Source organism: Zootoca vivipara, chromosome 7 (assembly GCF_965207765.1).
Source record: "Zootoca vivipara chromosome 7, rZooViv2.hap1.1, whole genome shotgun sequence".
Taxonomy (NCBI): domain Eukaryota; kingdom Metazoa; phylum Chordata; class Lepidosauria; order Squamata; family Lacertidae; genus Zootoca; species Zootoca vivipara.
Window position 1 is genome coordinate 56,189,622 of NC_142590.1, and position 14,479 is coordinate 56,204,100.

General features: G+C 42.2%; 1 protein-coding gene across 2 annotated transcripts; it reads right to left on the bottom strand.

Annotated features, from left to right (window-relative positions):
- Positions 1-814: 814 nt before the first annotated feature.
- Positions 815-12,974, bottom strand: CTSE (cathepsin E). 2 transcript variants are annotated; one of them, XM_035123991.3, is made up of 9 exons: positions 12,894-12,974; positions 12,229-12,385; positions 11,111-11,228; positions 7,897-8,015; positions 6,884-7,083; positions 6,533-6,655; positions 5,067-5,208; positions 2,916-3,014; positions 815-2,213 (listed from the first exon to the last, which is right to left on the bottom strand). In XM_035123991.3, exons 1-9 carry the CDS (start codon positions 12,947-12,949, stop codon positions 2,049-2,051), a joined length of 1,179 nt encoding a protein of 392 aa, XP_034979882.1. In that variant the 5' UTR covers positions 12,950-12,974; the 3' UTR covers positions 815-2,048. The 2 variants fall into 2 exon arrangements, with proteins under 2 accessions (XP_034979882.1, XP_088530458.1); XM_088674332.1 differs by having other exon boundaries at positions 2,802-3,014.
- Between the last annotated feature and the right edge of the window lie 1,505 nt (positions 12,975-14,479).

A 14,479-nucleotide genomic window follows, 5' to 3' on the forward strand; every position in this document is an offset into this window, starting at 1 on the left:
GAACACCACCTTGGGTCCCATGAGAGAAGATAGGCAGGAGGATATCAATGTATGTATGTATGTATGTATGTATGTATGTATGTATGTATGTATGTGTTGTAAAAATTTGCGGAGCTACACGGTCCTAGGAATAAGTGGATCCTTGACACAGGTAGAGTCCAGGTATCCTGGCAGGCAGACGAATTTAAGCGTCTCCTGCCCACCAAATAACAGAGACCAAACCAGGACGTACGAAGCAAGGCACTTTTATTTTCGCTGTTGCAACAGGGTCCTTCCTCTCACGCAGGAGAACAAGGAAGGAACCCCAAACAAAGGTGTCCTGCCCTTAAAAAGAAATTTGAAATTGGTTTCAGCCCACCCCCCAGAAGCATCATCCATATGTCACAGAAGGGGTGTAGCCCAAGACCCCCCTCCCTAGATTCATCATAGGTACATCATGAAAGGGGAGGTCTGGTGGCAGTAATCTGAGCATCCTGGACCCTGCCCCCTGCCCCCAAAACCTAATCAACAAAAGAGAGAGATATTTACATTTCCCTGTTTCCCAGCCAAGTTAATCACACCCTTTTGTCTGGCACCCAGGTATCAGGATGCCAGGGATTATCACTTTAATTCCTGAGACAATGAGAAGGTTCCCCCCACTCCCCTTCTTCCTTGCAGAGGAACACCTGGTCAGAGAGAGAGAGTCAAAATGGTGTCAGTCAGGCCTGTCTTCCTGTGCTGCTTCAGACATGTTTCTGTACATTCATGTACATGTTTTATGAACATATATATATATATATATATATATATATATATATATATATATATATAACCTTAAAATTCTTATAACAATTGTAAATAAAATGTTTATAGAAGCCCAAAGTATTTCTCAAAATCCAAGTTAGCAACACTGATGTTGACCAGTTGTTCCTCGCTATGTACCGTAGCAAATTAAAACCATTGGTTGGTATTCAACTGCATTTTTTACAGTAGTGCAAATATTAGTGCTAGCACAGCAGGACTTTGCCCCCTCTCCTTCCCCTGCAGCCCAGAACACACCGCCGCCCACAAATCTGCTTTGGGGGATTGGGGGAATTCCTAAAATAAATTTAGGGAGTGCAGATTTAGAGGAAGAAGAGGGGGAGAATATTCCACTGCCCAAGGAGAAATCTTTGAACTTATGGAATGTTCTCCTTACTGCTGCAGCGAATGCCACCCATTTAAATTAGGTGTTGAAATGTGATACTTCATCTAGCCCTGTATTATTCTTCCTTTCCAGAAAAACACCTAGATAACATCAGCATTGCAGGAACCGAGTATTATTTCAGGAAGACAGAAAGCACTTTATAAGGGGACTCCATTGATTAAAGAATTGTTAACTAATCCCCTGTCTTTTGTTTATCTGAATAAATTTAAAAACATTTGCATATTGTGAAAACTTTAATATAAGGTGCCTTTTGAAATATTGAAAAAAGTGCTATGAATAGTTTAAAGAACTTACAATGTAATGAACACAATGCTGCCAGTTAAAAATTAACTACCTACCTACCTACCTCCACATTTTCTTTTGCAGTAACAAATCTGAAGAACAACAGCAAAACAAATGGGCATGCCAATTTAAGTACAGTGGTACCTCAGGTTATAAATGCTTTGGGTTACAAACGCTTCAGGTTACAAACTCCGCTAACCCGGAAGTAGTACCTTGGGTTGAGAACTTTGCCCCAGGATGAGAACGGAAATCCCGCGCTGGCAGCCCAGTGGCAGTGGGAGGCCCCATTAGCGAAAGCGTGCCTCAGGTTAAGAACGGTTTCGGGTTAAGAATGGACCTCCGGAACGAATTATGTTTGTAACCTGAGGTACTACTGTAATTAAGGGCACAGTCTTGTTTTCTCTTTGTTGCATGAGAAGGAAGGGAGCGGGAATCTCACGTGAACAGGTCCATCAGTTATTGTGAATCTGAATCTGTCATAGCCCAGTGCTGATAAAAGTGTTTGTTCGAAAATAGAAGAGAAAACCTTCAAGTAGCGTAGTAGAGCCTGGCACTTTGACTCCCATACTTCCCACGTGCCTTACAGGACAGCAGGAGCCAACCCCACTCTGTTATTTCCACGGTCAAAGACAGAGTAGTATTGGCCAATGAAAACATCCCCCAGAATCCAGAGCGGTCCAGCAGGGGGTTGCATGTCTAAGCCCTGGAATCCGCTGGTGCAGAGTGCCATCCCATCGCTATTCTCCTATTGGGGAACAAACAATTATAGATGTGAGAGCAAACAATATTATAAATGTGGGAGCAAATCATTCCCAATCCAGGATGCCAACATTCTGTACACAGAATAGGAGTTTCATCCATTGAACTGAAAATGCTTTGCTACAGGCTGTTTTTACCATTTTATATTTTTAAAAGGCAAATAAAGTGGAAGCACTGAGAGCACCACATGGCAACATGCACATGACAACACACACTCTTAACTGTGTGTGCACATGCCCACACCTTGTGAATTATTGTGTGTCATCATTTACTTGTACAGATTAAAATTCCCCCTTGACATAGCAAGTATGCATGGAAGCCGTGGCCCTTTCGTCCCTTCTTAAACTGTTTTGATTGTAGAGTTCCATTAAAGAGGGTTAATAGGTAACCAATTGTCATTACACAATCCAAGCTATGCAGCCCTAGGAGTTCTGCCACAGTTTTGTTTTGTTTTGACCTCTTTGATGCATGATCCCTATACAGACTTTTTCTGAATCTGAGTTCATGGAAAAGTTTCTTAACGTGGAAGCTATTATTCCGAAAGAAGAAAACACCAACAGAATTGTTCTCCTACCTCTTTCCTCAATGTGAAGCTAAAGAAAGATCTCACAAAATCTAGTCCATAATTCCTCAAGAACGGCAGGCATTCTTGTCTTGCAGAAGAGGACCGAAGAGAGGCAGGCCTTACCTGGAGGGTGTAGGCCTCTGGGGAAAGAGTGTAAGGGATCCCATTGATTGTGAAAGTGACGGTAGGCATTACATTCAGGTTGTTGCATTCGATGGCATACTGCAAAACAATGGAGATACTTGCAATGGTCCGAATACAGATTTTTGAAGTAAAACCAACCAACCTACCTATGCAATTTTGGGGAGGGAAGTCTACATACAAAAGAAGACACAATGGATGCATTCTTTCTTGCACTGGGTCATTTAAAGGTATGTGCATGTAAAGGCATTGGCTCATAAATATACATTTCAAACTGCATAAGGGGGGGGGGGGAAAGCTTGGAAGTAACAAGTTATAGCAGAAAACACAGCTGTCAGTGAAAAGGTTACACATCCCCCTTTCTCCCCATCTGTATTTCAGCAGCATGTGGCAGTGAGGCTCATGAAGTGATCCTCAATATGAGAATTAGGGGGTTACAAGCATATCCCTATTTTCAGCTGTGAAATATTAGACCTAGCTACATGATTACCTGGGTTTGGGCCATTTTCAATTTCAAACATGACTGATTTTCATGACAGCTTTCTCCCAAAGAACTTCCCAAATTCATTTGGGCTGTCATTTCAGAGAACTCCCCTTCCTCCAAAATAAGACCCTCACTTGGAAACTGTATTTAGCAGACACTTATGAGTACTTAAAGTAGCATGCCAAATACAGTACAAAGTAAACAACAACAACAAAAACAAAAAAACAACACCCCAAACCTAGATGGGTATAAATACGGATGGGCAAATCAGTCCATTTCAGTTTCTCTCAGCTTGCAAACAAACAACAAATTAATTAGCCCTCATGAAAAGCCATCAAGATTTTAGTGAGGATTTTCCCCAACATACACATTTTTCTATGTAATTTGTTTAAGATATATTTTTGCAAAGCAGTTTTCCCCCAATATCATGCATCTTTGCATGTTATTTTCACTAATAGATGCATTTATATTGTTATAAGAATTTTAAGGTCATATATATATATAATAATTGTTCATAAAACATGTACATGAATGTACAGAAACATGTCTGAAGCAGCACAGGAAGACAGGCCTGACTGACACCATTTTGACTCTCTCTCTCTGACCAGGTGTTCCTCTGCAAGGAAGAAGGGGGGTGGGGGGAACCTTCTCATTGTCTCAGGAATTAAAGTGATAATCCCTGGCATCCTGATACCTGGGTGCCAGACAAAAGGGTGTGATTAACTTGGCTGGGAAACAGGGAAATGTAAATATCTCTCTCTTTTGTTGATTAGGTTTTGGGGGCAGGGTCCAGGATGCTCAGATTACTGCCACCAGACCTCCCCTTTCATGATGTACCTATGATGAATCTAGGGAGAGGGGTCTTGGGCTACACCCCTTCTGTGACATATGGATGATGCTTCTGGGGGGTGGGCTGAAACCAATTTCAAATTTCTTTTTAAGGGCAGGACACCTTTGTTTGGGGTTCCTTCCTTGTTCTCCTGCGTGAGGGGAAGGACCCTGTTGCAACAGCGAAAATAAAGGCTTTGCTTCTCAAACTTCTCTGGTTGGCCTCTGTTATATTCTCCAACCGATGGAGAACCCAATAAGGGAATAAAGGCAGATTTTTGCCTATATCAATATGCACACTTTATACTAGTACGTGCATTTTCATACACATTTTAAAAAGGTAAAAGTAAAGGACCCCTGACAGTTAAGTCCAGCCGCGAACAACTCTGGGGTTGCAGTGCTCATCTCGCTTTACTGGCCGAGGGAGCCAGCATTTGTCCACATACAGTTTTTCCGGGTCATCTGGCCAGCATGACTAAGCCGCTTCTGGCGAAACCAGAGCAGTGCACGAAAACGCCGTTTACTTGGCTGCAAAACTGCATTGCAAAATTCAGAGAAGTGTGAATTTAAAAAAGGATGTCTGTGTTTCTGATTCTTGTGCTGTTTTGGAAGGTGCAAATCAGGTAAATTTGCCTTTAAATGTGAACTGGGACAAATCCCACCCCCCAGTCCCTAATGATGAAGGAGGAAATACAAAGGCCTAAAACCAGCAGGAAGTAAAACAGAAGTGCAAAGAGAAAAGTATAGAGCTTGCCCTAGAATGATGTGTGGCACTCCATCTGAGATGCTGTGGTGAGTTTATTTTCCAAATCAGAACCTACCTCCCCATCCATAGGTACTGCTCCAATTAATGTCTGCATTCGCTTTATATCTTCAGAAGGACCTGTGATGAGAGAAGTCCCTGTGTCCACTATAGCTTGGCATCCTTCTGCACAAAATTCAATTGTTCCACCCACCTGGATACTGAAAAGAAGGACAATGAAATCAGCCCTGAATAAAGGGTGCAGATGGTTGCTGCTCCAGCAGAACTGCATTGCTGCCCTTATTGCCCATCTTATCATAAGCTAACCTGACCAGAATACTCTTTTCCTGGATGTGTGATTGTTTACTTTCCAGGCTTGGAAAGTGTGAGAACCGAAGCCATTCTTATCTCTTCCATTTGTAGTGTACTTTAGTACTTCTTCTCTCTCTCTCTCTCTCTCTCTCTCTCTCTCTCTCTCTCTCTCTCTCTCTCTCTCTCTCTCAGAGGATGCCATGATTGCTTTGTCCTGTATATGTTGCTTAATAAATACTTAGCATGCACACACCTACGCTCCACAATAGTTTCTGCTATACTCTGCTGATTGAGCGTGCACATGGTCTTTAGATATGCGTTGCTGGTGCGCACCAGGACTGATTTGTGAACATCCCAGGCTGCACTTCATCAGGAAGATGCCCGGAGAGGTCTGCCTCATTCCAGGGGCTGTGTGGGGGCCCCAAGCGTGTTCCGACAGACCAGAATACTCTTTTCATTTTTAACGACTGCCATTTTCCTCTTGGCTTTTTGCTCTTTGCAGCTGTATCCATCTAGACCCTGGGCAACTGGTAAAGATCAGAAGATCCATAAGAGACAAACAAGATATTGCTTCAAATGCATCTTTGTATTCTGAGGAGTATGGCATGCAGGGGATTTAACCCTTTCTCTTGCTCTGTTTTCCCTTTGTGAATCACCTCCTGAAGCTGCCATTTTGGAGACTAGTGGCAGCTTTGGATGTTACAGGGGAAAGGAACACATCATGGTCCGAGTCTGGACTGGAGGACCCCCATGGCTGCATATTGGAATTCCAGGATTCTAATAGATATCACCCAACCAATGAGCTACTAAGCTTCAAAACTACAGGCAGCAGCTGCCTCCTTTACATAACTGGGGAAGGTAGCCTGGAATTTCTGCACCCAAGGCAATTGTCTAATAACACTTTCCATCAGTGCAAGGATATCTGCTTGTACAACAGAACTTCCCCCCTCCTGTTCTGGGGTTTCTCCCAACCCTCCGGAGCAGATCTGGGAAGGGCACAAGGCACCCATGGCAAGAGAAGTGGGGGATTTCCATTGCACAAGCAGATATCCTTGTGTGATGTCAGAGCATGCTAGTTGGATACTGCCCTCAGTTCCCTAGATTTTGGCCTTCGTTGATGTCAGGAAAGCATATTACTGATTTTCATTACAGCATTCTCTCTACAGACTTTCCCATCTTTTTCTGCGCTGTCATTTCAGAGAATTCCAACACCAAGAAATAAGAGGCGCTTACTTATCCAGTTGAATCTGCCAGTATCCCTGTTTAGTGACTGGAATCCAGTTGAGGCTTCCACTAAAATGGGAAGGATCAAAGCCACCAAAGATCAGTTCCCCTCCTATAGAGGAGTCTGGGTTCCTGGAAAAAAAATGGGATTTCTTTTTGATGTGGGCCTTTCCATCAGTGTAATTCCACTTTACTCCACTGGTATTTCACATGAATTCCCCGCCTCTTCTAAATCTCTGCATGTTTAAATAGTCACATTCTGCTTGCCTTTTGGTCTCAGTTTTCATTTATTTAATTTAATGCAGTTGCTGGCCTTGAAAGACAAGCCAGTGACTGGCATTGTTGGTCATGTTCTCATACCTGTTCAGGTAAACAGAGAATACTGGCAAGTTCACCAAGTTTTGAGCCATCATATTATCAAAGACGGGGGTGACTCCATCCACCGCCAGGGATGGGTAGGCCAGACCAAGGATCCCATCAAATTCTGAATCCAGAAAGGTGTTGCCAGGCTCACTGACACTCTCTGCAAACTGCTGATTGGCTACAGTGATTCCTTCAACCTGGAGGGCAGAAGTCCTACACATTATTTCTCATCCTATGGTCACGTAAGAAACCAGTTATAGTGAAACCCAGAAGGTAAAGTTCAGAGAGAAGGAAACATTTGGGATATTATTATTATTATTAAAATTTATTACCTGCCATTCAACTTAACGTCTTAGGGCTAGTTACAACTATTAAAACACAATGTTAATATCAAAACACAATAGTGAAAAAAAGTTTAAAGCAAAACTTAAAATTACAGAAATTATGTACAATGAAAGATATAACAAGGAAACATGAGAAGAGACTGGAGTTGATGCCTGACAACACAGACTCAACCAAGGCTTGGACTAAATAAATAATAATAATAATAATAATAATAATAATAATAATAATAATAATTGTACCCTGCCCATCTGACTGTGTTGCCCCAGCCACTCTGAGCTGCTGCCAGTTTAAAGTATACCATATTGGGATGGTAGTAAAGACTAATAGTATCAATCAATGTGAGGCAGTTTCATATGTTCAAGGTGCAGTAAATATTACAGGAGAATCTCTTAAGGCCCAAGACATGGTAGTCATTTTCTTTGAACATCCTGATTTATATGAACTAGGAGTGCTGAGCATCTTCTAAGATCAGGTCCTTTGGAGCTAGGAATAGTTCTGGACTTGAAACCCTGAGAAAAACAAGGATGCCCCCTGCTCCTACTCCTAAAAGGTGTTCATGTGTGGCCCTGTCTTGTCCAGGTAACACTTTATTGTCTCAAAAGAGTACAGGATATGATAAGAAGGCTTTGAGAAGCATAAAAGAAAGAAGTGGGTCTTCTACTCACAGTCACTTGATCCATTCCGATTATTCCCGTCAAGCTACCTGTGCCATATTGAATGGAAAAAGCAGTCCCCACTTCGCTGTAGGTGTTGGATTGTGATGGCTGATATCTGGAGTGTGTAGCTGTGGGGGTTTTATAAGGGGGGGGGGAATTGTGAGAACACTGCAGGAGTAAAATATGGCACTCCATAACAGGCATATGAGGAACATGTGGAGCTATAGCGGCATGAACCCTCATTGCCCACCCCAGCATATGCTTACCCTCAGAAGTGCCATTGTGTTCAATGGGTCTTTCTTTCAAGCAGAAATCTAGTGCAATGTTGCAGACAGATTCCAATGAAAAGTACTGTATATGTTTTGAGGTGAATCGGGTGGTATTTGTTACTGCCTTTTCAGGATGACAATACACAGTAATTGCATCTTAGAGTAACACCTGAGTTATTGGGGCCTCTATTAATCAGGATGGATGGGTGACATTTGATAACCAGAAACCTGGAGAACGCCCTAGAAATATGCATTGTGAGTGCCCAGAGATATTGTATTAATTATTGTGGGTTGCTTTATTGCTTTGTTAAAACTGAGTTTGCTTGAATTGAGCATCATCTACTATTGCCATTTGAGCACTAGTAAAACACCATATTCTGCATTACCCTATAGATGTGATTGATGAGTTTCCTAAAAACATTTTTTCCCTAGCCTAAAGTTTCCAGATTTGTCAGAAATCAATATTTATTGAAGTGACGTGGGTGGCGCTGTGGTCTAAACCACAGGGCCTAGGGCTTGCCGATCGGAAGGTCGGTGGTTTGAATCCCCGCGACGGGGGGAGCTCCCATTGTTTGGTCCCAGCTCCTGCCAACCTAGCAGTTCGAAAGCACGTCAAAGTGCAAGTAGATAAATAGGTACCACTCTGGCGGGAAGGTAAACAGCGTTTCCGTGCACTGCTCTGGTTCGCCAGAAGCAGCTTAGTCATGCTGGCCACATGAACTGGAAGCTCCTGCCAACCTAGCAGCTCGAAAGCACATCAAAGTGCAAGTAGATAAATAGGTACCACTCTGGTGGGAAGGTAAATGGCATTTGCAAGAAGCAGCTTAGTCATGCTGGCCACATGACCCGGAAGCTGTCTGTGGACAAACACTGGCTCCCTCGGCCTATAGAGCGAGATGGAGTGCCGCAACCCCAGAGTCGTCCACAACTGGACCTAACAGTCAAGGGTACCTTTAGCTTTACCTTAATATTTATTGTACCCAATTTTGTGCCTTAATGGCCTTTTGAGTTTGGGTTTTGCATTTCCTTGCTTTGTGGTTTTGTACAGTATCCACATGACACAGTCCAAACCAAAGTCAGCCACATATTTTGTTGAACTTTTTTTTGGCACTGCCGACATGCGTTGCCATACGTCCCAGACATTTTGCCGATTTTGCTGGGCGGACTCAGACACTGCTTCTAACAGTATCCTGGCTATGTCCGGGAAAATCCAACAAGTAGCACCACCACCCCAAAAATGTGTCCAAATTAAATTGAGGGGGGATATTTTAAAGAAAAATAAATGTAAACAGAAATCCAGAATAAAATAAGGTTAATATATAGATTGCAGAGAGAATAATTGGAAGTCATCACAAAGAATATGTTAATGTTGTTGTTTTTTGTTGTTCTTTTTTGTATATGGAGTCGGAGTGTTTTGTTTTTTTCGGTAATAGTATTTTCCCCCCTCTTTATCTTTTTTCTTTCTTTACTTTAACTTTTTCCTTTTCTACTTCCGTTTTGTAAAATGTTATGAGAGAGGAGAAGAAATTCAAATGTATGTATATGTGTTGTGTGTCTTATGTTTTTAAAGAAAGAAATTAATAAAATCTATTTTTAAAAAATAAATAAATTGAGGGGGGATATGAGATGCCATTCTGATGCGGGTGACATCATGTGGATACTTTTATGCAGCACCATCCCCCCCCCCAAAAAAATTGCTGTGTGGAAACGACCTTGGTCTCACTGAACACAGCAAGACTTACTCCTGAGTAAACATGCAGAAGACTACAGTCAATTATCTTGCATTCACTATTAGACAATTCTTCCAGTGCCTTGCTTATTTACACAATAATTTTTTACTTAGAAAAATCACCCCAAGCTGCTTTTTCCTATAACCATTCCTCAGGGAAACTGTCTGAATGTATTCTTTTTTTCATCACTTATCATAGTAAATGCGCCTCCCTGTGGTGAAATCAAGATCACACCCTGACATGCAAAAAGAAGAAAGACTTAACACAAAGATTTCTATGGCTAATCATTTTCCCTCCTGACTGATCCTCTTATTTCCCTTCTTTACAACAGATTCTTCATTTTATAGCAAACACTCTCCAATCACAAGAGAGTACTGTAACTTGCAACACAATCGGCTGGGGAGGAAGATAATTTGGCTCCCATTTTACAGATGGGATAAAGTACAGTTTACATACCGCAGCCACCACATGCAGCCCAATTTAATTTGTATCACACAGAAGCAGTGATGATATGTGATCTATATCCAAGTATCAAGCTACTACAAACACCCATATGGGAATATCGGTAGGAGGCATAGGGAGAATTGCCCAACCCTATGATGGAGGGCCTGAGTGTGTGTGTGGTTTTTTTTTTTAAAAAGATTTTATTAAAGCTTTCCATCAAACACAGCTTGCCCTGAGGGCCACATTTCCTCATGAGCAATCTTTCAGGGGCCATATGCCAGTGGTGGATGGGCAGAGGTGAAGAAGCAGGTCAAGAAACAAGTGAGTCTTATCTCTGTACAGTCAGCTCCATGCAAAGCAGAGGTTTACACACACATCCCTCCAGCCAGGCAAGCAAGAGGCCTTATCACAATTCAGAAACAAGTTCTGGTGGCTGGCCAAAGCACTCGAGGATGGGTGTGGAACAGGGGTGTCTCCTGAGGGCAAGATAAGAGAGCTCTGGAAGGCCTGAGGTTCACCACCTCTGAACTGCATGGCAACAGCTTGCACAGAGCACAGTTTAAAGTGGGTTCTTCATGGGCCTCCATGATATGTAAAATCAAGATGTGACTCGTACATCAAAATAAAAAGCACTTTGTAACCAAGGAACCTGACCACTGCCTTCGCCTCTGGGAGTGGACCCTTATATATCACTTTTTTGCAGCTTATAGTGAATTTACTCTTTAAACACAACCAAAGTCCGCCAACAGCCCATCCCTCTCCTCCCACCCCCATCCATACCGCAAGCTTTGCTGACACAGTAAATGGATGGCACCCAGAGGTTGGAGGAACCTGTGTCAAAGAGCACAGTGAAATTCTGAGGAGGATTCCCAATGGAGATCTGTCCAAAATATTCTACCTAGCAGAAAGGAAAACAACAACATTTCTTTTCCAGGTATTGTGATGGAGAAATACTCAGCACAGCCACAGAAAAGCAGAAACCTTTCCCAACTGAATGGAAACCTTTGCCCATTCAGCGTTTCCAATATGCCCCTTTGCACAGACATGTGGTATTAGGGACTTCGAAAAAGAGACCTGAACTTTAGCTCTGTATCTTGACATAGAAGTACACAGTTGATGTGATATACCACCCCAACTTTCTAACTAAAACATCTTATTGATGGAAATAATGTGATTCTTTCCCCCTTCAGATAGCAATAATGCAACAACATTGGGGAAGCATCACAGAACAGCTAATAAAGCAAAACAATGTGTGGACAATCCAGTATAAATCTATCACTAATGCACTATTATTGCACCAGGGACATGTTGCAGAATATACTAGAGGAGCAGCGAGATAAACACCAGCCTGGCGGGACTGGAAGAGAGGCAGAGAATTAGATGGTATCCTGGTGGGGTTTGTGATTCTGCAGTGGATTTCCTGCTTGTAGGTGTGCTTTGCTGCCTGTTTCCACCTGTGCTGAACTTGTACATTTCAAAGGAAACCTAAGCTGGGTTAAGTGCTGCCCTCGGAACTTCTCCTTGCTTGGAGGAAGTGGGGAGCACATAAAATTATAATTGTGTTCTTCCCCACGAGGGAAGTAAAATGTAGAAATAATTGGATTCATTACACATATGCATAGACTGAATGGAACCCTTTGTCTAAGACTGGAGCTGCTTTTCTAAGTGACCCATCAAAAAGAAAAGGAATAAGCCAACAGCTTGCAGAGCAGATATATGGCAAGGTGCCATATATTATCTAATTTCTGAATTTGTATAGATTCAGTTGAAAGGGGAGACAGGGAGCTTGTCTAAAGGTCCTTCATGCAAAAACCACACACAACAACAATGCAACATCTGTCTCCTTTGTCGCTGCCATATTGCTGCTTCTCATGGTTCCGCTCCAGCTCTTAACTTACATCAAAATAGTTGAGGAGTGGCTCATTGGCTTCCTGGATAGCCGAGCAGTCCTGGGTGTACTGGATCATATCCAACTTGTGGGCCTTCCAGAACTGAGACAGCTGCCCACGTTCCCTCAAAGTCTTCCTCAAAGATTTATGTCTTCTCAGGGGAACTCTGAGGGGAAGCAGAAGAAAATGTAAGTAATGCTGCACTGTAAAAACTAAGAAAAGCATTCTTATGAGGGACAACTATAGTTGCCACCAGCTCTATGGTTTCTATTGCTCATATCTTTAGAACTCTGTCCATGGCACATTTCTTATGAGTTCACCTCTGGCTTTGTTGTTGTTACCTGGTATCAACCTACTGAAGTGGCAATACTGCACTTTTTCTGCAGTTGGCCATTATTTGCCATGTATTGTTATGCACTCTGTGGATCCCATTAGCAATGCTCCACACAGTGTGAGATTTGATCACCACGCGCCTTTGCTTTGGAGCATCATTCACCATACATTCTTGGTGCACTTGTGTGCCAGTGTTGGAAGTCTGTGTGTTGTAACAAATTTGGGGCACTAGTTTTAAGTGTCCTGCAGTTTGCAGGATTGTACCTCACAGCTAAGCCTTGTGACTGGGCAATGTCTACTGCTTGAAAGAAGAAAAAATAAAGCCAAGAAAATGTGCTTACCTGTGAAATCCACTGGCCAGCCAAATACAAAACATGAAAAGGATCAACGGCTTCATCCTGGCAGTGCAAGTCTTATGCTTTCCTTGACTTGTAACAACTAAACAAAGGCTTTGTACTTATACCCACATGCCCAGCCCTGCCCAGCCCCTGTGATAAAGCTGAAGAAAAAATATACAGCATAAAGGCCACACCACTTAATGTCAATATAGCACCTTGGAAGAGAAATGAGTCATTGTACCTGTGTGCCAGTCCAGCGACAAAAGATTAGGTGATTTCTGGACACTCAATCAGGAAAGGGGAGGAATAATGGCACCCACTGTATATAGATAAAGGCACCAATGTCCTACCTGTCTGTATAGAGTTTCTGAAATTGAATATATATGAAGTAGCTCTAAGTCTTAATGGTGTCACTGCACTTTTTATTACTTTTGTACATGCATACAATAGGCAAAATTGTATGCAAAAATATGCATACTTTTGAACATTGAAATGCTGATGAATTTTCACAATGTCTTTTTTTAAAGGACATACCATATATTCCGGTGTATAAGATGACTGGGCGTATAATATGACCCCCAACTTTTCCAGTTAAAATATAGAGTTTGGGATATACTTGCCGTATAAGAAATACGACCCGGCATATAAAATGACCCCCGACTTTTGAGAAGATTTTCCTGGGTTAAAAAGTAGTCTTATACGCAGGAATATACATTATGTAGAAATGCAAAGAACTGATTTTGTTGTTGTTGTTGTTTAGTCGTTTATTCGTGTTTGACTCTTCGTGACTCCATGGACCAGAGCACGCCAGGCACTCCTGTCTTCCACTGCCTCCCACAGTTTGGTCAAATTCATGTTCGTAGCTTCGAGAACACTGTCCAACCATCTCGTCCTCTGTCGTCCCCTTCTCCTTGTGCCCTCCATCTTTCCCAACATCAGGGTCTTTTCCAGGGAGTCTTCTCTTCTCATGAGGTGGCCAAAGTATTGGAGCCTCAGCTTCACGATCTGTCCTTCCAGTTGAGCACTCAGGGCTGATTTCCTTCAGAATGGATAGGTTTGATCTTCTTGCAGTCCATGGGACTCTCAAGAGTCTCCTCCAGCACCACAATTCAAAAGCATCAATTCTTCGGCGATCAGCCTTCTTTATGGTCCAGCTCTCACTTCCATACATCACTATACACACTATACGTCTTATACGCAGGAATATAGATTATGTAGAAATGCAGAGAACTGATTTTAAGATTGGAAAAATGAGAAACCGAGAGAAGTCAAAATTGGCAGATTTTCCCACCCATATCTCAACCACATTTTATCTGTCCTGACAGATACAACTAATGTCTATGCAAAGTTGAAAAACAAAACCTGAAGATATTCAAAGCCTCAAATGTCAAAATGCAGTTTGCCCTATAGTGTGGTTCTCTTTCATATGACTATTTTTGGTATGCTGATGTTTGATATAATGATTCTTTAATGGGTTTGTAGTTCGAGCATAGTTTTTGATTATAAAATGTGTCTTGAAGACCTACTCTGTGATCTTATTCACAACATCCTTTGTAGTTCATCTCATCTGAAAATAGGCTCCAGCTGGC